The 27,444-nt window shown below is 36.0% G+C and overlaps 1 protein-coding gene across 2 annotated transcripts; it reads right to left on the reverse strand.

The window, feature by feature from the left end:
* Nucleotides 1–451: 451 nt before the first annotated feature.
* Nucleotides 452–25,715, reverse strand: LOC123642133 (OX-2 membrane glycoprotein-like). Of its 2 annotated transcripts, XM_045557054.1 has the most exons (7): nt 25,618–25,715; nt 12,213–12,551; nt 11,175–11,474; nt 6,885–6,993; nt 5,156–5,239; nt 3,690–3,716; nt 452–602 (listed from the first exon to the last, which is right to left on the reverse strand). In XM_045557054.1, exons 1-6 carry the CDS (start codon nt 25,679–25,681, stop codon nt 3,710–3,712), a joined length of 903 nt encoding a protein of 300 aa, XP_045413010.1. In that variant the 5' UTR covers nt 25,682–25,715; the 3' UTR covers nt 452–602; nt 3,690–3,709. The 2 variants fall into 2 exon arrangements, with proteins under 2 accessions (XP_045413010.1, XP_045413003.1); XM_045557047.1 differs by lacking the exon at nt 3,690–3,716.
* Nucleotides 25,716–27,444: the final 1,729 nt, after the last annotated feature.

A 27,444-nucleotide genomic window follows, 5' to 3' on the forward strand; every position in this document is an offset into this window, starting at 1 on the left:
ATTGTTCAAATAACTGTTAGCATTTGAAGGAGTGGCCAATGTTTCCAAGTTGAATTTAACCAATGGACACTTAAAAAAAAAAAAACAACCAAACACTAATTTATTTTTTTACTCGAGAATCAAATTATATACTCAAGCAATTCTGTAATGATTTATTTTTTTCATGATGTGATCAGTTATTTTCTTTTTAAAAAAAAATTTTTATTTCAGCATATTACAAGGTACAAATGTTTAGGTTATGTACATTGCCTTTGCCCCAGCTGATATTTCAGCTGAAGTCAGAGCTTCAAGCGTGACCATCCCCCAGATGGTGCACACCGCACCCATTAGGTGTGAATATACCCCATATCCCTTCCTCCCCCACCATCTGCCCAACACCTGATGAATGTTATTACTATACGTGCACATAAGTGTTGATCAGTTAATACCAATTTGATGGTGAGTACATGTGGTGCTTGACTTTCCATTCTTGTGATACTTCACTTAGTAGAATGGGCTCCAGCTCTATCCAGGTTAATACAAGAGATGCTTGGAGAATTTCCTTCCACTTGCGTTAATGATGAGGATTGTTTTTATTGTAACAAGTTCCAGAGTTCTTAGCTCTTAAGAAAAAGGGGGGAGGAGGGACAAAGAGATCAATGTTTACTTCCTGAAGCCTTTCTGTTTTACCACCACCACCCTCTGACAAGGTGCTGGGACCCAGCTTTTACTTTAAGGATCCACAGTTCTTTCTTCCTTCCTTCTCCTTCCTTCCTTCTCCTTCCATATCCACTTTATTGAGGTGTGACTGACATACAAAATGCTATACATGTTTAATATAAAGTCATGCATGGCATAATGATAGTTCTGTCAATGACGGACCATAGGACTTATGGGACCAATGGTGGTCCCATAAATTTATAATATTGTATTTTTACTGTAACTTTTCTATGTTTAGATACACAAGTGTTTACCATTGTGTTACAATTCCCTGCAGCATTTAATAAATTAACATATTATACAGGTTTGTACCCTAGGAGCAATAGGCTATACCATTTAGGTTTGTGTAAGGACACTCTATGATCTTGGCACAATGATGAAATTACCTAATGACCCATTTTGCAGAATGTATCACAATTGTTAAGCAATTCATAACCGTATAGAATTCCAAGTTTTATGCACCTGTGGAACCATCACTGCAATCTACGCCATAAACATATCTATTCCATCCAAAAGTTTACTCCCACCCTCTTTGCTGTTATTATTATTATTATTAGTGATAAGAACACTTAGCATAAGATCTAGCCTCTTAGCAAATTTCTAAGTACTCAACACAGTGTTGGTAAATACAGGCACTATGCTGTACAGTAGAACTCTAGGACTTACTCAAATCGTGTAACTGAAACTTTGTACCCTTTGACTAATACCTCCCTTTTCCCCTCTCTGGCAAGTTCCTGACAACCACTGTTCCACCTGACTATGTTAGATTTGTCATACAAATGTTATTATTAATATAGTACTTGTCCTTTCCAAGCAGCACAGCACAGCATGGCATGGAGGCAAGAGTGGGTGAATATATCAAAGCCGAAAAAGATTTAAAATAATACTTAAATATAACAGAAAATTCTGGAAGCTTTTATTTGCATATGTAATTTTTTTTCAAGATCTTCATATTACTTTTATGAGTTAAATTACCTATAAGTTAGATAAATGCCAACCACAACTGTTGCTTTCACTGACACAGAAATGAATGTGTAGGCAAGTGAAATATCACAATTAAAAAAAACCACTTTGAATTAATAAAAAGTGTAGCATAGCTTCCAAATATGGGTTAACTTACAAAGTCCAGAAACATTCCTAAACCACTAATAACCAGCTAGAAAATTTCATTTAAAAATGAAATGTCATTCATTATAGTGAACAAATTAAAAGTACCAAAGAATTAACTTAGCAAAAATTACACAAAACGTACAGAGAAAAAATTTAAAAACTTTTCTAAAAGACATTGAGAAAGACTTGAATAAATGGATAACATGTTTATGGTGGACTCCTGGAATTGATAAATGAATTCAGTAGAGTCTCAGGATACAAAATCAATACACACAAATCAGAGGCATTCATATATGCCAATAACAGTGAAACTGAGAACCAAATCAAAGACTCAATACCCTTCACTATAGCAACAAAGAAAATAAAGTACCTAGGAATATATTTAACTAAGGAGGTAAAAGACCTCTACAGGCAGAACTATGAAATACTGAGCAAAGAGATAGCCGAGCACATAAACAGGTGGAAAATGATACCATGCTCGTGGATCGGAAGAATCAACATTGTTAAAATGTCTATACTACCCAAAGTGATCTACAGATTCAATGCAATCCCTATTAAATTACTAATATCATTTTTCACAGATATAGAAAAAATAATTTTACACTTTGTATGGAACCAGAGAAGACCCCGTTTAGCAAAAGCAATTTTAGGCAGTAAGAACAAAATGGAAGGTATTAATTTACCAGACTTCAAACTATACTACAAGGCTGTGATTATTAAATCAGCTTGGTATTGGCACAAGTGCAGGGACACAGACCAGTGGAACAGAACTGAGAATCCAGACATAAAACCATCCTCATATAGCCATCTAATCTTTGACAAAGCAGACAAAAACATACATTGGGGAAAAGATTCCTCATTCAATAAATGGTGCTGGGAAAACTGGATAGCCACATGTAGAAGACTGAAACAAGACCCACACCTTTCACCTCTCACAAAGATAAAATCACGATGGATAACAGACTTAAACCTAAGGTGTGAAACTACTAGAATTCTAGAAGAAAATGTGGGGAAAAACCCTTACAGACAGTGGCCTAGGCAAAGAATTTATGAAGAAGATCCCAAAGGCAATCACGGCAACAACAAAAATAAATAAATGGGACCTGATTAAAAGAAAAAGCTTATGCACAGCCAAAGAAATTGCCACCAGAGCAAGCAGACAACCTACAGAATGGGAAAAAAATTTTGCATGCTACACATCTGATAAAGGACTGATGACTAGAATCTATTTAGAACTCAGGAAAATCAGCAAGGAAAAGTCAAACAACCCTATCAAAAAGTGGGCAAAGGACATGAATAGAAATTTTTCAAAAGAAGACAGAAGAATGGCCAATAAACATATCAAAAAATGTTCAACATCTCTAATCATCAGGGAAATGCAAATCAAAACCACAATGAGATATCACTTAACCCCAGTGAGAATGGCCTTTATCAAAAAGTCCCAAAACAATAAATGTTGGGGTGGATGTGGAGAGACAAGAACACTCATAACTACTGGTGGGACTGCAAACTAGTGCAACCTCTGTGGAAAGCAATATGGAGATACCTTAAACAGATACAAGTAGACCTACCATTTGATCCAGCAATCCCATTACTGGGCTTCTACCCAAAAGAACAAAAGACATTCTATAAAAAAGACATTTGCACTAGAATGTTTATAGCAGCACAATTCACAATTACAAAGATGTAGAAACAACCCAAGTGTCCATCAATACATGAGTGGATTAATAAAATGTGGTATATGTATACCATGGAGTACTACTCAGCTATAAGAAACAATGGTGATGTAGCACCTCTTGTATTTTCCTGGATAGAGTTGGAACCCATTCTACTAGGTGAACTATCCCAAGAATGGAAAAACAAGCACCACAAGTACTCACCATCAAATTGGTTTCATTGATCACCACCTAAGAGCACATTTAGGAATAACATTAATCGAGTGTTGGGCAGATGCTGGGGGGGGGGATGGAATGGGTGTTTACATACGTAATGAGTGCGATGTGCACCATCTAGGGGATGGACACACTTGAAACTCTGATTTGAGAGGGGCAGGGGGGCAAGGGCAATATACGTAATGTAAACTTTTGTACCCCCATAATATGCTAAAATAAAAAAAAAACATATTTATGGGTGAAGCACATTCACTATAAAGATATCAATGTTCTAGAAATTAAATTAATCTATAAAATCAATGGAAAACTAATTAAAATTTCAGCTATATCTTTTTAGAAACCTAATAAACTTATTCCATGATATGCATGTGCATGTGTGTAGTGTACATGTGTGTGTAGTCTTTGTGTGTGTGTTCCTGAATAGATGTATGAATTTAAAAAATAAAAGAGGGGAATCTCTCCCTAACACATTTTAACACATAACAAAACTACTTTAATAATAAAAACTCTATGTAATTATGAGGAAACAAAAAATTAAACAAGGAAGCAAACATTCCATGTGACAGAGCTGAAAATAGACCTCACTGGTGAGGAAAGAGGTTGTATAGCAGTTGATGCTAGAAAACCTGGATCGTATAACAAAAATTAATACTGCATATCAATCTGACATTCAGGCTTAAAGACCTACATATGAAATAGAAAAATATGACGCTAATAAAATGAGGATATTATTGGAAACTTAGTTGAATGAGAATCTCTTAAATAATATCCTAAACTCAAACTTTTAAGTGAAAAATTGATGCAACCTACAGAATAGGAGAAAATATTTTCATGCTATACATCCAATAAAGAGATGTAACCAAAGCGTTGGTACCCCCCGTAATATTCTGAAATTTTTTTAAAAAATGGATGTATTTAACAATACTAAAGCATTAATGATTTCTATTTCTCTAAAGATATAACTGAGAAATTTAATAGAGTGGTGCCAAATAGGAAGAAGTAATCAATACCTAGTATGTAAAGGATCAGAGATATAAAAAATTTCTGCAAATATAAACAGCCAACCAGAAATTACTTAAAGATGTAGACAAGATCTTAAGCAGGAAGGAAAAGCTGAATGGCTAATAAGTACATGATGACATGTTCATGTTTATTAATAATCAGAAAAAAAAGCAAATCAATCAGTCATTCAATTGCTGATGGTGGGAGGTTTCCTGAATCAGGGGATGATTAGAAACATTCAAAGACATTAATATTAATATAATCTCATCTGAAACTGCTATTTCATGAAATTAGATTATATATTTAAACACATCTTTGTTTTTATTTATTTCTATTAATAAAATGACAACTGCTGCTAAAGTATGATAAATACATGATTTAATTTGGAAGGTTAAATCTTAAATTTAAAGTGTACACAATGTCAGTGAAAACTTCTTATGTCTGCCAATTACCTGTATGTGAAACGAGGGTGACTCATTAAGTTCTTCATGGAAGGCTGTCTCAATTGGGGTGTTTGTTCACACATATTCTGTGACCTAGACATATAATGACATTAATGTATCCATAAGATGAATACAGCCCAAACACTCCCCCTCATGGCAGAATGTTGTAAGAGTAAGCTTTGAATAAAAACTGGGAGATTGGAATTCAAATTTTCTTGAGAGATTGAATAAAATGTCTTTTCAAATGCTTATTACAGCATAAAAATACTTCAATTACAGAACTTGCATATTATCTCTATGAGAGTCATAACTTATGATTTGTCCTCTTGAAGAACATAACCACTATATTCCCAAATTGATACCATTGGTCCTTATTTTCAGATTCACATATAAAGATACTTAATTAACATATTCCCATAGATGTAAAATAAGCATGTTCAAAATAGAACCCTTGATTCTCCCTCCAAAATTTATTCTTCCTCTAACTTCCATATTTATAAAAGTTTTCTTCATCTGATGCCAAAAAACTTATAATCATCAGGATAATTCTTCCATTTCACTTTTCCCCCACAACCGTTCCTTCAGCAAATCATGTCCTAAACATATTCCTAATCCCTCCAGCCCCATTGCTACGACTCCAGCCCAGACCACTATCAACTCTCATCTTGACTACTGGAATAGTCTCTTTAAAAATCTCAGTCTTTACTTCTAAGAAACCTTGTTCCCATTCTAGCAAGAGAGATCTTTTACAAGAATAAATCAGATCTTCGAGTTCCCTTGTTTTAAATGGTTACATGGATTGATATCGTGGATGATAAAAAACCCCAGTGCTTTCCCAGGTCTGTGGGTCTTACCTGTTCTGACTCCGTCTCTCATTTCCAAAGCATTGTTTCAGCTACACTGGCCTCTTTTTCCTTGGAACACAAGTTCATTCCCATGTTGGGACCTGAACTAAGCATTCCTTTTTGTCTGGAACACTCTTCATCATGAATTTTTCACTCACACCTTTTTTTCTTACTCAGTTATCAGCTGAAATGTCACCTCCTCAGAAAGACCACCCAACATGAACTAGCCCCATAGTCTCTTTCAATCTTACCATTCTGTCTTCTTTTCTACATAGTAATCATCACCACCTGGTATTTTCTCATTTCCTTTTACCTTTCCATTGTCTATTTTTCCCTGGTAGAATAAAAGCTCCTGAAGGCAGAGAAGTCATCTGTTTTATCTGTGTCTCTGTCTGCCACACTGAGAACAATACAGAGCAATATAGAGGCACTCAGAAAGTACTTGTTCAATAATGAATGGATAGTTCATTACATTAGTCCTGTAAAGTAAGATGACTTTCACCTCATGATGGCTTTGTCAGGTAGACTTATCTCAAGCTTTCAATCTCAGCCTTTTTACCACTCAGTGAACCCCCTCTCACCACGTGTCTGGAGTCCATATGCTCTCTCCTATAAAAATCTGTCCTCAATAAAGAATCTTAAACTCAACTTACCAAAAGCATAAATGGTTACTAACAGCCTACACTTGTAACAATCCCAAGTACGGTATCATTTTAACAAGAATATATCCTTGACTGCAGAAATTACCAAGCATATGGAAAAGAGTTTTTCAGGATGACTTTTTTCACAATAAATTTTGACAGAGCTTTTTGGATTTTTTTTTAAATATATAATTGAAACTAGCCCTGTTTCACCTACCTTCTCTATCACAAACAGGTAATAATATCACTTACTTTTTCTTTCTCAGGATGATATAAAGAATGACGATGACAACAAATGAAACACATAAAAAAACTATGAGTGTACGAACTGTAGGTACCCAAAAAGAAGAACCAGATGTACCTGAAAAACACAAATCATAAACATGTTCTTTTTGACTATACTTACTTTATACAATGTGCTATCTTGTTATCTTTAATCTGCAATGCTCTTTTGATTTGCCATTCCTTCATTGACATTAAAACTGATGCTATATAATTTGTCATATTCTTCTTTATAAAAAATATACTAATGGTATTCAAAGATCTACATGTTCTTCAAAGATTAATATATATAATATTTAATATAATCTTACCATTCTCAAGGATAAGAAAAAAGATATAACCATTTAAATTTTCATCACAGGAAAATTGTTAAGCAAAATATAATATACTTACTTGATAACTATATTATTAAAATGGAATTTCCAAAGAGTCAGTAATAATATCAGAAAATAAATTTATAATAATAATAAATATTTAAGATTAATGTGTTAACTAATATGATAAGAATTTTATAAGGACTATATACATTAACTGGGCGAGTACAGTTGTTAGGTACAGATGGGAAAATGGAGTCTCTGTGATGTTAAGAAAATTACCCAAAGATTCACAGTGATTAGGTGCAAAAGTATTTGAAAATAATTTTTAGAAAATCTCCCAGATAATATGAAGAAACCAAAAATAAATACAAATATTCAAAAGGAAGAAGAAATAAAATTCAAATCTAGATGTTTTAATGGCCACTTATTGAGGGTTTATAAAAAGAATACAAAGTGAGAAAATACTCAAAATTGAAGGATTTGAGTCTCAATATTTAATGAAATCAACAAGTGTCCATCACATTAAAAGATAAAACAAACAAAACTAAAAATATAACAAGAATAGAGGACAAAATGCTATATATTACCAAATAGAAAATACAGTAATATCTATTATCACAATTATTAGATTAACATTTGCCTTCTCATCAGAAACAATAGATTGTCAAAGACAATGGAGAAATATTCTAGAAGTTCTGAAGGCAAAAGGATAGTTAACCTAAAATTATGTAACTATCAATTGCATGTAAGAGCATTACAAGACTGCAGGATAGATCCTGTGACTTGTTAGCATTATTACCAAAGTCGCCAGTGAAATTGCCTATTGTTCTAATTCTACAGCATTGAGTTCAGGACTCTACTTCAGCCACGTTGTGCTAGCTTGGGGAGGCTGAGAATGATGGAGCAGTAGTTTGTGCTGGCCTGAATGTATTGTGTTTTCCAATAGTCTTGTTTTGTACTAGATACCATTTTGTCCTTTATTTGGGTTATTCCAGAGATTATTTAATTCAGAGACTGATGAGATATTCTAAGCTGACATGAGATTGTAAGAATATTTAGCCTACATCTAGACTATGTACTAGACTTCTCACTCCAGTACTATAGTAGCTGGAGGCTTCCAAAAGATGTGATGTCTCCTGCACTCATTCAAACTTTATGATTTAACATCACTGATGGCTAGTGATGCATTTTGGTTCTTGAACGAATGTGACTAAATTTTGGAGAAATTTTATCCTCACCATTTCCCTGAGTTTCTAAGAACCAAAAAATGTAGATTATGTAAAAGTATGTTAATAACGTAGAATAGCTCTGCTTACTAATTGCAACTTCTTTAATATTCTCACCCCACACCCACCACACAATTTTTATGAATGCTATCAAGACATAAGACTGGGTATTAGGTATCCTAAGGTTTACTACAAGCTGTGCCACCAAGTGAGCTCCTAGAAAAATCATTAGCTTGTACATTTACATGTGTACAACATGGAAAGAAAAAGGTATACAGAAGTACTATAATCTTCTTTTAGTCTCTGATAAACTACTTGCCCTTTCAATGTATATTTTGAAGAAAGAAAATATTTCACTCTATCTCATTTACAAAGTGTATGATTTGGAATGTTGCTATATGAATACTAAACACAATGTGATTAGTATTAGTTAGACTATCTATCTGATTTTGTTATTCAGTTGATTAACAGAAAATGCTTATAGCTCTCTTGGGAAATGTTTCTGATCTATTTTTTGTATATTCTGTCTGTGAACCTCCTTATGCATCCTTTAGATAAGTAAATCTTGTTTGATTTGCCCAAGTGATGTATGTCAGCCCATCAGTCCCTGTTTAATACTGAAATTTGTTATAGCTGTGTTTATGCAGGTTGGGATCTGAAGTGGGACAGCGATGAAGACCCTCAACTAACTATGCCTTAATGTTTTCAGTGTAATTAGGAAAATGGAGAGGGGGATGATAATTGTGTAACTCATTTTGTCTTGGGAAGACATGCGGGTTGAAAAGCCTTAATAGAAAAGGAAATATTTCAGTGGAACAGGTACATGTTTTTCTTAACTTCCAAAGCCTGAAATGTAGCCCACTGATTTTAAAAAGCATCCAGAATTGAAGATTAAGGTATAGAACATAAAATTCCTTGGACTATAAGGCTCAAATTAAAAGTATATGGTATGTAGAAAGAGCAGAGATGAGACTGCTACAAGCTGAGTGGTTTAAAGCTTCATGACAGGTGAGAAAAATATCTTTTTCTCAAACAGATGTTTAGGATACTTTCTTTGTGGCTCCTAGTAATTCATCAATATATTCAAGTAGTATAGTTCATGGCAAGATAGTCACCAAAACTCTAGGCTAGAGGATAAAGGAATTAGAACATTTGCTCTGAAATATAGATGTGCAACCAATGTCTCACGCCTGTTTAAGTAGGAAGAGGAGAATAGTTATTCTTTGACACTAGAGAATGGAGAAGGTTGTTTGGCTTGTCACTGCATCTGTGTTATTTATACTCGAATATATATAAAGGAAAGGAAATCAGTATATCAAAGACATATCTGCACTCTGTTTATTATAGCACTATTCACAATAGCCAGGATATGGAAGCAAGTCAAGTGTCCATCAAAAAATGGATGGATAAAGAAAATCTGGTATGTATACACAATGGAATACTATTCAGCCATAAAAAGAGTGAAATCCTGTCATTTGCAGCAACATGGATAAACCTGGAGGACATTATATTAAATAAAATAAGCCAGGGACAGAAAATTAAACACTTGATGTACTCACTTATAAGCATAAGCTAAAAAAGTTGATCTCATAGAACTAAAAAGTAGGGCAGAGATTACTAGAGGCTGGGAAGGATAGGGGGAACCAGAGATAGGGAGAGATTTGTTAAAGGATACAAAATTACAGCTAGATAGAAAGAATAAATTCTGGTGTTGTATTGAACTGTAGGATAACTATAGTTAACATTAATATATATTTTCAAATAGCTAGGAGACAGAATACTGAATGTTCCCAACACAAAGAAATGATAAATGTTTGAGATGATGGAGATGCTAATTACTCTGATCTGATCACTATACATTGTATATATTGAAATATCACTATGTACCCCATAAATATGTACAATTATTATGTGTGAATTAAAAAATAAATAAAAATTTAAAAAAGAATATATGTTATAATTTCTAAGTCAACCACTAAAAGAAGGGTAAAGGAATGTATAGTTAACAAATTAATAAATGGGAAAAATTAAATAAAATAATTTGAAATAAGGAAAAGAGCAAGAAATATTAAATGGGTGAGAGATAACAGAAAACAAGTAGTAATGTGGTAGATTAAAACCCCAAAATATCAGTATTAAAGTAAATATATAGAGACTAATTACTCTAGTTCTAAAAGATTATTAGGTAGAATATAAAAACAATTATTTAAATACTATTTATTGGCTTCCACTTTTAGAATTATCCTATAGGGAAATCATACCCTGTTTAATTGTTATGAAACAGAAGACAAATACAGTTGACATAGCTTGGAAGGAAGGAGGGCAAGAAGCGGCAGCTAAGAAAGATGTTCTATGGTGCATGAAACAAGAAACAGGCTTAGCAACGCTGTTGAAGGTTGCAAAGTTAAGCAGCAAAAAAAAAAAAAAACTGTATGGGAAGGAAAGGGTGGAGGAAAAGTAGAGGGAGGTGTAAATGAATGGCAGAAATTCCTTGGAAAGCATATGAAGGAGATCAATTAAAAATTTGCCATATAAGAACAGTTTCCCCAGGGAGCAGGAGTAAGGTACAGACTGTCTTCATTATTTGATTATTTGAACATGCATGTGTATTATGTTGATTTGCATTTTCAAAAATAGATGACTATGCAACCACTTCTGGTAGTGAATTTGAAAGAAAGATAAATATTTCCCCTTATTGATTTATCACTTCTACGTACATTCTTGTTTTAGTGACAGAGGAACAATCTTCTCTTCATTCCTTAGAGGATGATCCATGTACACAATCAGGTGTTGGAGCCCTAGAGACCTCACAGTCTCCAAAGGGATGGTGCATATTTTAGTGACAGTTATTGTGCCATTTGAATTCTGAGTAGAATATTCCTCTGATGAATTAATTAAGACTCGTGAGGGGAAAAGAGATATTTGAGGAGCAGGTTTTCCCACAGCTGAACAACTAAGGCTAAGAAGACGTTCAGAGTCAGGATCGAATTGGAGTTCAGTTCTTAATTCTGATACAGCTGAGGGAAAAAGGAGAAACAAAATTAAATATAAAAGTATGTCATACGAGATTTCTATGGTGCTAAAAACTGGACTTTTCCAAGCTTTCATATGAAGCCAGAATATTGAAAACATACCCTTCTCAGATAGTTCTCACATTTTACAAAACCTCTCAATACCATTTCCTATACCGAGTTACAGGTTCTTTAATTTGAGAGGAAAAATTGGTGTCTCAACTTTTATTCAAACTTAAAATTATATTACATAAACCCCCAATATTTTAAATTTATAGCAACATGAGGAGGGGACACCATGCCACTGTCACTATCCCTGTAACCTTGTGTTCATTTGAAGACTGGGAAATTCTTATTCTCTTCAAGTCTTCATCTTTCCTTTCTCCTTCTCTACTGTCTCTTTTTCTTTTCCTCTCCTTTCCTAACTCCCCAATGAGGAAATCCTGATGCTATTCATGAATATTTTCCACTGGAAGAAAGCCAGTGCAAAGCAGTAAGACGTTAAAGGAGAGGGGAGACTATCTGAATGCTATGCCCAGTCCCTGCACTGTGTGAAAATGGGCAATTCATAAAAGCATCATTGGCTTCCATTATTTTTTTCTTCCATGTAATAAAAACTTGGCCTGGATGATCTCAAACAGTCTTTCATCCTCTAATACTCTTTTTCAGGGCACTAACCTTAAAAGATCACATCCCCAAAATTTCTGTACCAGCAATTTGACCCTACAGAAAACATTTATATACTTAAAATGTTAAGGCAGATTTGTCCTCCATGGCTGCCATCTGGAAACACATTGAACAGACATCTGTAGCAGGCTTCATCTTCAAATGTCACTTCACGGATAGTTATAAATGAGGAATTGGGTTCAATGATCTTGCAGTTCAGCCTATCTACATACGGTGGAAGAATCTTTTCTCCGTATTTACTGCTATAAGTGCCAATATTTTGTGGCGAAGAGTTTTGGATCTTCTGCCAGGTAATTTGCACAACATTTTCTGGTGTTGTCAAATTGCAGAAAATAGTCACATTTTCTCCGAAAATAGCTGTTTCATTGTTTTTGTGCTTTATCCTATGTGAAGAATCTGAAAATAAAATCCAGCATTAATTAAAGGAAAAATACTTTCATGTTAACCTGGCTCACCCATATCATAGGCCTTATCTCTCTATGTTATAATTACCTTTTTATTTGTCTCGCTTACACACTAGAACGTGAACTCCCCTATCTTCTTCACCACTGAATAGTTTCTGAAACTATTTCTGGTATATACTACCTAATCAGTAAATGTTTATTGAGTGCCAAAATTGAAATACAAATTAACCAACACAAATGAGTATTGGTAGCAATAAAAAAAGTGCTTTTTAGCTAGTAGATCATGAGATAAGAATGCTAAAAGGGAATGCTATAAGGCCATAAAAATTTGAGGACAAGAAGAAAGAATTATCTTGAGATCTTCAAAAGTACTGATTTCATCAATCTTCTGCTATAGTGTGTTAAGATTGGCAGAAGGTCATAATTTCTCTGTTGGTTGAAGAAAAATGGTCAATAATTTTAGTAGAAAAGTGCATCCAACTAGGTTATTCTCTAATAGCAAGATAAAGTGAAATTTTTCATTTTCCTACTATGCGAAAGAAGGGCTCTGGAAAATTTGTCTATTAAGTGGTGTGTGTGTGTGTGTGTGTGTGTGTGTGTGTGTCTGTGTGTGTGTGTGTGTGCTTTCAAAGTGTTACACTGTGAAAAATAAAAGATAATTAAACTAAAATTAAAATTAAAAATATATCTTTAAAACTTTCATTTCTAGATCAGATGGAGCAGTTTGCAGGAGGTTAACACTTTGAGAGATATCAATTAAAGTGAATCCATTATTAAAAATATTTAAAAACAAACAAACAAATCAAGTCTCTTATACATTCACTGAATATTTAAAATACATAAGGAAGAGAAATTATCGATCTTGTAAAACTCTTCAAAAGGAGAAGAAAAAACACATACCAACAATTTTATGAAGCCAGCATAAGCTTGATAATAATGTCTAATAAAAATTTTTCGAGAAAAGAGAATTACAAACCAGTATCTCTCCCAAACATTGATCCTAAAATAAATATTAGAAAATCAAATTAATATATTAAAAAAGACATAATGATCATCACCAAGGATTCCTTCTCTCTAGCAATGTAAGGATGATTTAATATTTTTAAATCAATTGATTTAAAACACCATAATAACAGAGAAGAGAAAAAATCAGATAATTAATAGATTCAGCAAAAACTTTTGACACTTTTCTACACCTATTTATGAAAAAATAGTAGCAAACTAGGAATATAAGACAACTTTCTTTATGTAAAAAAAGGCAACTACAAGAGGCCGGGCGCGGTGGCTCACGCCTGTAATCCTAGCACTCTGGAAGGCCGAGGCGGGCAGATCGTTGGAGCTCAGGAGTTCGAGACCAGCCTGAGCAAGAACGAGACCCCACCTCTATTAAAAATAGAGAAATTAGCTGGACCTAAAAATATATAGAAAAAATTAGCTGGGCATGGTGGCGCATGCCTATAGTCCCAGCTACTTGGGAGGCTGAGGCAGAAGAATCGCTTGAGCCCAGGAGTTTGAGGTTGCTGCGAGCTAGGCTGATGCCACGGCACTCATTCTAGCCTGGGCAACAGAGTGAGACTCTGTCTCAAAAAAAAAAAAAAAAAGGTAACTACAACAAACCTTCAGTTAACATTACACTTAATTGGTGAAAATGTGAATGTTTCCTCTTTGAGCTCAGAAATGACAGATTTCCTCTGCTCTCACCACTTCTATCCAACTCTTGACTAGAGATCTTAGTTAAGATTATAAGCCATGAAATGAAAAAAATGGGTAAAAATGAGAAGGAATTAAAATTAATAAATTAAATCAGAGTCTTTATTTCCAGATGACATAATTTTATATTCAAGGAATTAGAAAAATCTACAGAGAAATTATTAGAATTAATAAGACAATTCAGCAAGATCCTAAATTCAAGCTCAATATTCCAAAATAAATAAGATTTCCAGTTTCAGCTTCAACATGTACAGAATTTAGAAGTCATAACTCCCATCCTAACACAAGAAAAAAAGCTGAACAAAGTGAAGATCAATGATTTTTTATCAGACTTGTCAGAGAATTGAAGGCACAGTGCAAACTACTACCCTGAAATCTCTGGAGAGACAATGACTGCAGAGAAGTGCAGCTGAGATTCACCTTCCTAGAATGGAAGCCACTGGAGTCACAAAATGATACGGACATATCAATGGTAATTCTGATGAATTGCCAGAAGCAGAGGGTGAATTAGAATGAGAGTGGCAAACTCCTCAGAGATTGTCTTAGGGAGATACCACAATTCCATGGGTTTCACCTTCAGGAACCCCACTAGGTTATCAGTGAAGAGCCAAGAAAAACCACCTCATATCTTTGGAAAGAGGAATGGAAAAGTAACCATTTTGAAATAAGCCCAGTGCATTTTCCATAAAAAACAAAACCAAACCCTACTTTCCAGGGAAAATGACATCACTAGCATCTTATCTCATATAGATGGAAGGGCAATGACCCAACTTCAGTTCCCTCTAGCTTTTCTGTCTCACCTAAAGGGATGCAGGGAGAAAAAAGATGTAAGAAAATGTGCGAATGAATGTCACAGCCACAGTACACAGGCCTACTAAAAGAGTGAGAAATAATCATAAAATTTTAAAGTGCTTTTTGTCCTCAACTTCTTACCATCATATCAACAGGGCTCCATTATAGTTATGGTTATATTAATAGATAGTGGGTTACAGCTGAAAAAGCTACAAGGCTCAGACTCTAATTAATAAGGAGTTCTTAGGGAAATTGAAAAAAAAACAGAGGAGAGAAAAACAAGAAAAATATAGAAATTTGAAGTCCTTGACACCTATAGCTATAGTAAACAATAAAAACAACCCAACTTTTAGCCAGATTAACATAAAACCTACACTAAAAGCTTATTCAGCTCAGTTCCTATTTTCTGATTTATCATGTTTGTCTTTGACAAAAAATTACAAGCCCTGCTAAAAGGCAAGAACAAAGACAGTCTGAGGAGATAAAGTAAGCATCCAAATTAGACTACAAAAACAAAAATAGACAAATGGGACTATATTATAAAACTAAAAGCTAATGCACAGCAAAGGAAACAACCAACAGAGTGAAGAGACAACTTGTTGAATTGAAGAAAATACTTGCAAACTATTCATCCAGGAAGAGACTAACATCCAGAATATACAAGGAACTCAAAGAATTTAACAGTAATAATAAAAATAATAATAATGATCTCATTAAGAAATGGGCAAAGAACATGAACAGACATTTTTCAAAAGAAGACATACAAATAGCCAACATGTATATGAAAAAATGTTCAATACCACTAATCATCAGGGAAATACAAATGAAAATTACAGTGAGGTATCATCTTATCCCAGTTAGAATAGCTATTACTAAAAAGACAAAAAACAGATGCTAATAAGAATGTGGAGAAAAGGGAACTCTTATACACTGTTGGTGGGAATGTAAATTAGTACAGCCATTATGGAAAAAAACATGGAGATTTCTCAAAAAACCAAAAGTAGAGCTACAGTATGATCCAGCGATTCCACAACTGAGTATTTACCTGAAGGAAAGAAAATCAGTATACCGATGGAATACCTGCATCTCCATGTTCAATGTAACACTATTCACAATAGTAAAGACATGGAATCAACCTAAGTGTCCATCAGTGAATGAATGGATAAAGAAAATGTGTCATATATACACAAAGGAATACAATTCAACCATTAAAAAAAGTGAAATCATGTCCTTTGCAGAAACATGGATGGAAATGGAGGTTATTATGTTAAATGAAATCAGCCAGGTACAGAAAGACAAATATTGCATATTCTCACTTATTTGTGGGAGATAAAAACAGTGATAGTTTGACCTCCTCTTTCCCAATTTGGATACCATTAATTTCTTTCTCTTCCCTGATTGCTCTGGCAAGGATTTCCAGCACTGTGATGAATAGAAGTGGTGACAGTGGGCATCCTTGTCTTGTACCAGTTCTTAGTGGGAATGCTTTCAGCTTTTCCCAATTCATTATGTTGACTGTGGGTTTGTTGTATACGGCTTTTATTATTTTGAGATATATTTCTTCTAGGCTTAGTTTGTTGAGGGTTTTTATCATGAAAGTGTGATGAATTTTGTTGAATGCTTTTTCTACATCTATTGAGATGATCATATGATCTTTGTTTTCACTTCTGTTTATATGGTAAATCATTTACTGATTTACATATGTATAACCATCCTTGAATCCCTGGCATGAAGCCCACTTGGTGAGAGTGGATTATTTTTTATTATAATCTGTTGAATTCAGTTTGCTAGTATTTTATTAAAGATTTTTGCATCTATGTTCATAAGAGGTATTGGTCTGTAGTATTCTTTTTTTGTTGTGTCCTTTCCTGGCTTTCCTTTTGTTGCATCCAGTGTCAAGGTGATACTGGCTTCACAGAATGTGTTGGGGAGAATTCCCTCTTTCTCTACGTTATGGAATAATTTCTGAAGTATGGACACCAAGTTGTCTTTGCAGGGCTAATAAATCTTGCTTTAAATCCTTGAATCCTTCTGGTCTGGAGCTTTTTTTTTTTTTTTTGAAGGTTTTTGAATTGCTGCTTCAATCTCATTGCTTGTTATTGGTCTGTTCAGGAGTTTTATTTCTTCCTGATTGAATCTTTGGAGATTGTGTGTTTCCAGAAATTCATCCATTTCCTCTATGTTTTTGAGTTAATATACACAGAGATTTTCATTGTATTCACAGATGTTATTGTGCATTTCTCTGGTATCAGTTGTAATACTAATGTCTCCTTTTTCATTTCTAATTGAGCTTATTTGAGACCTTTCTCTTCTATTCCTGGTTAATCTATCAAGAAGTCTATCAATTTTGTTTATCTTTTCAAAGAACCAACTTTTTGTTTCATTGATCTTCTGTATAATTGTCTCATTGTCAATTTTATTTAGTTCTGCTCTGACCTTAGTTATTTCTTTTCTTTTTATGGCTTTGAGCTTGATTTGCTCTTCCTTTTCTAATTCCTTGAGACATATCATTAGACTGTTGATTTGTAATCTTTCTGTCTTTTTGTTTAGGCATTTAAGGCTATAAATTTTCCATAGATTTTGATAGCTTGTGTTTTATTTGTCATTCAGTTTCAGTAATCTTTTAATTTACATATTTAATTTTATCTTTGATCCAATATTCATTCAGCAGCAGGTTGTTTATTTTCCATGACTTTGTGTAGAATTGGGAGTTTCTCTTGGAGTTGATTTCTAGTTTAATACACTGTGGTCTGAGAAGATATATGTTATGATTTCAATTTTTTGAATTTTGAATTTTTAGGCCACATGTTTTGTGGCCTAAAATATGATAAATCTTGGAGAATATTCCATGTGGTGATGAGTAGAATGTATATTCAGTAGCTTGGGGGTAAAATGTTCTGTAAATGTCTGTAGGCTCAATTGTTCTACAATCCCATTTAAGTCCAGTGTTTCTCTATTTATTTTCTGATTGGATGATCTGTCCAGTTCTCTCAGTGGGGTGTTGAAGTCCCCGGCTATTACAATATTGCTGTTTATCTCTCTACTTAGGTCCAGTAGTGTTTGCTTTATGAATCTTCACGTTCCTGTGTTAGGTGCATAGATATTTAGAATTGTTATATCTTCTTGTTGAGTTGTTCTTTTTACCATTATATTATGACCATCTTTGTCTTTCTGTACTATTGTTGATATAAAGTCAATATTACCTGATATGAGAATGGCTACACCTACTTTCTTCTGGTTTCCATTTGCATGGAATTTTTTTTGCATCCCTTGACCTTGAGTTTGCAAGAGTCCTTATGGATTAGATGTATTTCCTAGAGACAGCAGATACTTGGCTTGTATTCTTTTTTTATCCATTAGCAATGTATCTTGAGTGAGGAATGGAAACCATTTATGTTGATTGATAGAAATGATATGTGGGATGCTGTTCTCTTCATCCTGTTGGTTAGTACAATATTGCTTTGTTTTACTTCTTGTATTATTGCTTTATTTGAGCTCTGAGCTTTAGCTTGGATGACAATTGTGTTGCTTCATGTATGCAGTTCTGAATATTTCCTGCAGGGCAGGTTTGGTCTTGACAAATTACCTCAGTGTTTGATTGTCTGGAAAAGTCTTTATTTCTCCTTTGTTTATGAAACCTAGTTTTGCAGGACACAAAATTCTAGGCTGGCAGTTGTTCTGTTTAGGAAGACTGAGGATGGAGCCCCAGTTTCTTCTGGTTTGTAAGGTCTCAGTTGAGAAATCTGAAGTTAGCCTGATGGGTTTTCCTTCATAGATTACTTGGTGTTTTTGCTTTATGGCTTGCAGGAGTTCCTCCTTTATGTTGACCCTGGCCAGACTAATGACTATGTGTCTTGGTGATTGCCTCTTTGCAATGAATCTCCCAGGTGTTTGTTGAGCTTCTTGTACCTGGTTGTCTAAATCTCTAGCGAGAGCAGAGAAATTTTCCTTAATTATTCCTTCAAATAGGTTTTCCAGCCTTTGTGTTTTTTCTTTTTCACCCTCTGGGATGCCTGTGATTCTCATATTTGGATGATTTACATAATCCCATATTTCTCCTGGGCTTTGTTCATTCCTCTTAATTCTTTGTTCATTATGTTTGACTGACTGATTTAACTTGAAAGAGTTGTCTTCAAGCACTGAGATTTATGCTTCTGCCTGGTCTAGTCTATTCTTAATACTTCCCACTGTGTTTTATATTTCCATAAATGAAATTTTCATTTCTAGAAGTTCTATCTAGTTTTTTTAATATGTCTATCTCTCTAGTGAATTTTTCATTCATTTTCTGAATTGTTTTTCTGGTTTCTTTTAGTTGATTTTCCATTTTCTCTTGGATTTCATTGAGCTTCTTTATAATCTGTATTTGGAATTCATTAGCTCTCATTTCAGTATTTTCATTTTGGTTGTTATCCATTGCTAGAGGGCTGGTGTTCCCTTTTAGAGGAGAGCTTTTGTTCTGATTTTTCACACTTCCAGAGTTCTTACGCTGATTTCTTCTGATCTGGAGCAGTTGTTGCTTTTTAATTTTGGATTTTCTTTTGTCTAGAATAGGGTTTTCTCCTCGCTCACTCATATGGTGGTGTTTGTAGCTTATGTTGGGTAAGATCCTGTGGCTTAGTTTGTGGGTGTTTTGATGGCAATCTACGTTCTGGATAGATGACTTAGTAATGGATATCCTTAGTGTGGTGCTTTTCTCAGTTGCTAGTTATTTGTGTGCTGTAACAGTGGTGAGAGCTATGTGTGTGGGCAAACTCCCTGTCTCTCTTTGATGAGAGAGGATGCAGCCCTTTGTAATCCTTTTTCTTTCCCCTGCCCTGTGGTTTTCTTAGCAATATGAATTGTAATGGTGTGCCCAGTTTAATCACTGAGACAGTAGGTGGTGCTTGTGGGTGAAAAACAACCTCACCCTGTATGATTGAGTCAGTAGATGTTGAAAAGGGATGTGCAGATTGACTTCCCTGTCAGTAAGTAGTGTTTGTTGGAGGGAACAGGTTGCAATGTTGTTTTTGTGACTGTTTCTAGTCCTTCAGGTGGAGCACTAAAATGCCCCAGGTGGTGAATGGGGTCCTGTAACATCCAGGTGTGTCCTGATTCTCTGCCTCAGTAGAGGCAGGTGGTGGAGTGAGGCTGGGTGTGGCTGGGTTTGGTGGGCTCCGCCCTCAGGTTCAACAAAAGCTGGTAAGGTAGCTGTTTCAGCAGCTTTCAAAGGTCTGCTCCCAGCCTCTGTGGAAAGCCACCTGGGAGGGGCTAAAGTAGCCCCACCTAGCCAGAAAGTCTGCTTGTGGAGATGGGGTCATCTGAGATTCACAATCTGACTATCTAGCTTTCACATCTCCCCCAGCCTGCATGTCTGTCCCATTAGTGTGCATCTCTGTGAAACACTGGCAGACAGAGGGCTCCCAAATTGGATACCCCAGGTCCACAACAAATCCACAGATGAAGAGGTGTTGTCCCCAATCTCTGTGGATGCCTCAGCCTGAAGTATGCACCCACTACAGAGAGGGAGATGCTCACCTACTTCTCCATGCAAACTGCTCTCCTGGCTGGAATGGGTGGAGGAGGGGCCACTGCTTATAGTCAGCCCAAGTGCCTGAATGAACTATGGCTGGTTGCTATGGCACCCAGAACTGTGCCATAAAATACACTCTAATCAAACAGGGCAGTTTTCCTGCAGGGTTCATGGGGGCTTTGCCAGGTCACCGCATCTCAGAATCCCATAGTATTCTGCTGTCAGATCTGTCCACGTGGGCTTCCTTGCCACCTGAGTCAAACTCACAGCCCTCATCTTTTTGTCTCCAGGAACCCACTTGATTCTGAAAGGGATGGAGTTCAGCTTGATTGTCGGACTCACTGGTGTACAACTCTGTAAAATGCCACTGGGGAGGGAGTTCCCAAAACAGACACTGCAGATCCACTGCAGACCCCAGAGGAAGAGGCATGAGTCTCACCTTCTATAGAAGCCTCAGCCTGAGGCACGCCCTGCAAGGGGAAGGTGGCCACTCACCTACTTCTCAGCACAAACTGCTCTCCCAGTTGGAGTGGGTGGGGGAGGGGCCACCACTCATGACCAGCCACAGCACCTGCATGAGCTGCTCCTGGTTGCTATGGCACCCAGGGCTGTGCAGTACAATCTGATCTAATAAAACAGGGAGGTTTTCCTGTAGGGGGAGGTTAAGCACTCTCCCAGCTTGCTTCAGAACCTCACAGTATTCTATTGTCAAATCTACCCTCATGGGCTTCCTTGCCACCCAAGTCAAACTCACAGACCTCCCCACTCTGTCTCCAGCAACCTACTGGAGTCTGGAGGGGACAGGATCCAGTCTGGTTGTCTGACCCTCCAGTGACCCTCCAGTTATATATACATATATATAACAAAGGACTTTATTCTAATGTATATATAATCGCATAAATCAATAGGGACAGACAACTCAATAGAAAACTGAGAAAAATATTGGAAAAGGCATATCACAAACAGAATGTCTAAATGGCCAATGAACATATTTAAGGTGCTCAACTTAGTCATTAAGGAAGTGCAAATTAAAACAAGGACTACACATGCACCAGAAAATGCTCATTCCCCTCATGCATTATTCATTTCACCTCCAGAAAAAACCCTGACCCTGTTGGTAGGGAGGCAGATTTGAGGCAGTCCATATCTCTGACCTCCCAGTTGATGCATACCCTGCAATAAATTCTTTCTTCCTTGACAATCCTCATTGTCTCAGTAATTGATTTACTTAAACTCTGTGAAACATCTTCAGGCAGGGAGTTCCCAAATTTGGCATCCCGGATCTTCTACAGGCCCCAAAAGGGAAAGAAATGGGTTCCACTTTCTGTGGAAGCCTCAACCTGTAGCACACTCCTGGTGAGGGGGGCTACTCACCAAATTCTCTGCCCAAACTGCTTTCCCTGTCGCAGTGGGTGCGGAAGGGGCAGGGAAGGAAGCATCTGAATGGAAGAAAGCTGGCTCTCTGGCCGCTTGTGACACTCTTCCTGGTGGGAAGCCCCGTACGAAATGTCCAAGCTCCAGGATCATGCACATTCTCCCCACTATACCATGTTTGCTGCCATGTCTGGGCTTGTAGGGGTGAAAACACCTCCAAGAAACTTGATAGCCTGATAGCCACCAAATTTCTGTGGAAGGGTGAGAGGGATCCCCCTTTACCCTTTCATGGGCTTGGAGCTTCCCTGGGTTTGATCCTTATCAATATCTTCTACCTCTCTGCTTTGCAATTTTCCTCTGAGAGATCCCTAGCAGGCTTCAGCACCTCTCTCTATGATCCACACCCACTCTGCTTCTCTTTTTTTTCTCCTTCGTCAGAATTCCTATCTTCCTGTCAGTATAGTCTGACAAGCAATGTCTCTCATCAACCATCTTGGCACCTCTCTGATTTCTTAAATGGTACACACATAGACAGTTATTTGATGCCTTATTCTATAACCAGCTCCATATGCAAGAAAACATTTTTATAGTGCTTTTTTTTTGTAGTTCTCTTATGTTTCAAGTTCCCAGACCAGTAAGATTTGCTGACCAGAACTTTTTAACTTTCTGTTGCACTGATGCATTCTCTTCTGAGTTTCTTTCCCAGAAATGGTGGGGCTTCCTTGTACCCATGAGATAACTACAAAGCCTTACACCACCTGTTTGCCCAGAGAAAACAACATAAGTAACAACCTACCACAGATTGTGCCCAAGGACCCACTGAATAACCTATTTCTGGTATCCTGCCTATGCACAAGGCTGAAAATAGTGACCAGTGTTAACCCTGGCCTTATTAAACTACTGAAATCCCCACCCTGGGAGGGACATATCCACTACATTTTTATCATAAGATGTGTGCGCTAGCATGATTTCTCACTGCACTTGTGTGCCCTGCACTCCACCCCAAACGTGTAATGATGTTCATTCCCCTCATGCATTATTCATTTCACCTCCAGGAAAACCCCTGACCCTGTTGGTAGGGAGGCAGATTTGAGGCAGTCCATAACTCTGACCTCCCGGTTGATGCATACCCTGCAATAAATTCTTTCTTCCTTGACAATCCTCATTGTCTCAGTAATTGATTTGCTGTGTGGTGAGTAACAGTGAACCCCCCTTGTAGGTTCGTTAACAATTCTTTATTTGGGACTATGAAATGATAAAAAATAAGAAGTGAAAATTTGGCCTATTTTAAGATTTAGTAACTTTAGTCTATCAAAAGATGCATCTTTGGAAGTAAGATGACAACTCACAGAGTGAGAGAAGATAGTTGCTATACATATGTATAACAAAGGACTTTATTCTAATGTATATATAATCGCATAAATCAATAGGGACAGACAACTCAATAGAAAACTGAGAAAAATATTGGAAAAGGCATATCACAAACAGAATGTCTAAATGGCCAATGAACATATTTAAGGCGCTCAACTTAGTCATTAAGGAAGTGCAAATTAAAACAAGGACTACACGTGCACCAGAAAATGAAAGACAGGCAATACCAAGTTTGGTGAGAATGTGTAGAAAACACAACTCACATTGTTGATGGGAATGTAAATTCCGTCAACCACTTTGGGAAATCCTTTGGCAGTATTTTAAAACTGAACATAGGAGTACCTTATGAGCAGAAAATCTACTCCTAAGTATATACCTAGTAGAAACGCATACATATGTTCTCCAAAAATCATGAATAAATATGTTCATAAGAGCACTATCTGTAATAGTCAAAACCAAGAAATTACCCAAATGTAAATCAACAATAGAATTGATAAATAATTTATGGTATTGCACATGGAATAATATATGGCAATGAGATTTAATGAACTAAATCTACTCTCAACAATATGAATAAATCTCAAAAATATTGAATCCAAGAAACCAGAAACAAATAAATAGATGACAAATGATTACATTTATCTTTGAAAACAATATATAAATCAATACATAAAATGTTGACAAATCTGTGCTATAAGAAATTAGGATAGTGGTCCCCTTAGGAGAGGATAGTGAATGGAAGGGGACATCAATAAGGCTTTGGATGTTGCCAGTGGTCTGTTCTTGATCTTTGCTGGATGTATTGGTATGATCACTATGAAAATTCATTGAACTGTGTACTTATCTGTACACTTTCCTGTGTGTCTGTTTTACTTAAATACAAAGGTTAAAATCTTCATGCACCTTGATCCGCTTAGCTTATATTATGCTGTTTTTCATTCACTTCTCTTGACTTTTATCTTCAAATTTTAAGCAATTTTTAAAAATACTTTTTTTTAAATTTGTTAGTCCATAACTATGTACACAGCATGATAGACTCTTCAGATACACATAACAGGCTTATTGTATAAATTGCACTTCATTTGTCGACGGAAGTTCTATGATGATATTTTGCCTGGTCTGAATTCTAGGAGTGTGGTCTTACAGCAATCTTTTACTTTTTTAAGCCTCAAATTTTTCACCTGAAAAATGGGCTTAATGATGCCCAACTCCCAGGGTATTATATAAAATGAGAACATTATAGACGTACTGGCAGTTATAAATCACCATAGACATTTTATTCATCATAGATAATGTGGTCTCTGCCCTGAGGGAGGACTCAATAACAGAGAAAAAAAAGCCAAAATAGCAACACAAAAAAGTAATAAGTTATCCATCACTATTTCCATACCAATTTCTATAATTCTGCTTACCACAGTACCTTCATCATTTTTTGTTCACATGTTTGTCCGCCACGCTAGATCTTGAGCTACTTGATGACAGAACCAGCCTTCATCATTGTACATTTTAGATGCTGAAGTAAGTTAGGGAGAAGGAACATGGACATCCTCTGCCTATCACCCTCTTTTTGTCCTCAGCATCTTTCATCAATCATTCAACTTTGTTTAAACTATCTAATTAAATTCAAATAATACTTCTCCCAGTGAAAGCTCATTAACCAGAAGTTATCATGATTTTTTGTCCTCTCCTGAATTGTTATGGAACATTGGCTATTGCCTTAACCATGAACTAAATTGATTACAGGCAAATTCAAGTTAAATATCTTTAATCAAATCATTTTAAATGACTAGAAAATAATGGTACTTGATATTTGTTAAATGTTAATGTGTCTCAGGGGTACCTCAGCTTGTAACGACAGACAAACCCACAAAGGAAATGATTAGCAGATTTAGCAACATAAAAATCACAAACTTCTTAATGACCAAGAAGAGCCACAAAGCGAGTCAAACTCAAAATTAAAAGGCAAATATGCTGCAGGAATATGTTCACAAGATATACTACAAAGCAAAACAAATTGAAAAAGAATTCATTAGCTTCCAGCTGGTTTGAGCTACTTGTGCATACTTCGGAAGCAGTGCTTATTACCATTCTTTCATTCTTTATTTATTAAGTTACTGAATTAACGTTCAAATCAATCTACTTGCTATTAATAGCTACATGATTGGAAACTGCATGATTAGCATACAGACCCAAACATAATGCCTGTTCATTGAACTTTATCAAAGTAAATAGCCTACAGCTTGGTATTTATTTGTCATTGATTTCTAGCCAAAAGCATTTGAGAGAAAAAGTGAAGAGTTACCTGATTCTTGTACCCAAATGGGAAGAATGAGGAGCTGGAGCATGACATGGAGTGGAAAGCCCATGGAATTTGATGGAAAAATCTTCCCTAGAACTCAAAGTGTTTTATTTTCTAACTAAACTCCAGCACTAAAATGGAAATCTTGCTCCCGCCAAAATGCCAGAAATGTTACTCATTAACCACTTGCAAGTTCCTTTTTTTTTTTTTGAGACAGAGTCTTGCTCTGTTGCCTGGTCTAGAGTGCCGTGGCATCAGCCTAGTTCACAGCAACCTCAAAGTCCTGGGCTCAAGCAATCCTCCTGCCTCAGCCTCTGGAATAGCTGGGACTCCAGGCATGCACCACCATGCCTGGCTAATTTTTTCTATTTTTTATTTGTTTCGCTAATTTCTTTCTATTTTTAGTAGAGACGGGGTCTCCCTCTTGCTCAGGCTGGTCTCGAACTGCTGAGAGCAAGCAATCTTCCCGCCTCAGCCTCCCAGAGTGCTAGGATTACAGGCAGAGCCACCGCACCCGGCCCCTTAAACTTTTATGTCCTAACATTTCAACTTCCCCTTCACTCCTAGAAGGAGGTTTGCTGAAAAATCAATTCACAACAAGGCAGATTAATAAGAGAAAGAGATTATAAATTTATTTACTGTGCCCACAAGGAGAATCACAGAGTGATTATCCAATATTCCAATAGGGTCCAGAAGTTTATATACTCTTATTTTGGGAGGTGGGGAGATAAGGAATATAAACAACTTTGAAGGACAATAAATGGTTACTAGGAGCATGAATAGATACTTGGTAGAACAATGAATGAATGCAGGGGAAATAGAGTGACTTGTAAATAATTCTTTTTGGAAATTAAATTAAATTAACCTGAGAGACAGGTATTATCTTCAAATTGGATTTGGTCAGGTTTGGTCAAATTCTTAATCTTCTTTCCTGCAATATATTGAGATAACTGAGAGGGGAAGGAAAGGCAATTGTTCTTCGTGATGAGTCCATCTTATTTTTAATGAAGATAGAAGAAAAGCCCCTTCCAATGCCTATTGATCTCTAAGGACCTTTAATTCAAAATATTTTCTATACCAAGGATTCATATTTTGAGGTGAAACTCCTTGAACTCCTTCACTTGTTGCCTAACTCTTGGTTATATTTATATACGTAAGTCTATAAAGCTATTTTTCTATATATGTCTGCTTGCTGTTTTGTAGCTATCACATGATTGATACATAGGCTTTGAAATCTTATCTTCTGACTTCTAAAATTTAATTATTAACAGATCTTCTTTTAAGAGTGTTAGTCTTTTCTAATCATTTATGTCCTTGTTAATGGAAAAGAAACCAAACTCTGTAAAATAATTTAAAGATGTTTATTCTGAGCCAAATTTGAAGACCATGACCCAGAGCCACACCCAAGAGTCTTGAGCATGTGGACTTGCTGTGGTTTGGTTTTACACATTTCAAAGAGACAGGGATTACAAGTAAAGTCATAAATCATAAATACATGGAAGGTATACACTGGTTTGGCAGAAAAAGGTGGGACATCTCAAAGTGGAGGCTTACAGGTTATAGGTGGGTTTGAAGATTCTTTGACTTGTAATTGATTAAAGAAATGAAGCTTTGTCTAAAGGCTTGGAATGTTTTAAGTTAAGATAAGAAAGTCCAGTCTGCTGATCAGAGACAAGCTACCAGGTCATATATTAATATTCATTGTGTAAATTGAGGACCTGCAGGTTTGTCTGGTATAGCCTTAGGCCTGTCAATGAGTTTCAAAGGATATCTACAAGAAGGGAGGGGGCCTGATTAGGCATGTCTGACCTCCTTTCATGGGCCGCAACT

The sequence above is a fragment of the Lemur catta genome, chromosome 1 (genome assembly GCF_020740605.2).
Source record: "Lemur catta isolate mLemCat1 chromosome 1, mLemCat1.pri, whole genome shotgun sequence".
NCBI lineage: Eukaryota > Metazoa > Chordata > Mammalia > Primates > Lemuridae > Lemur > Lemur catta.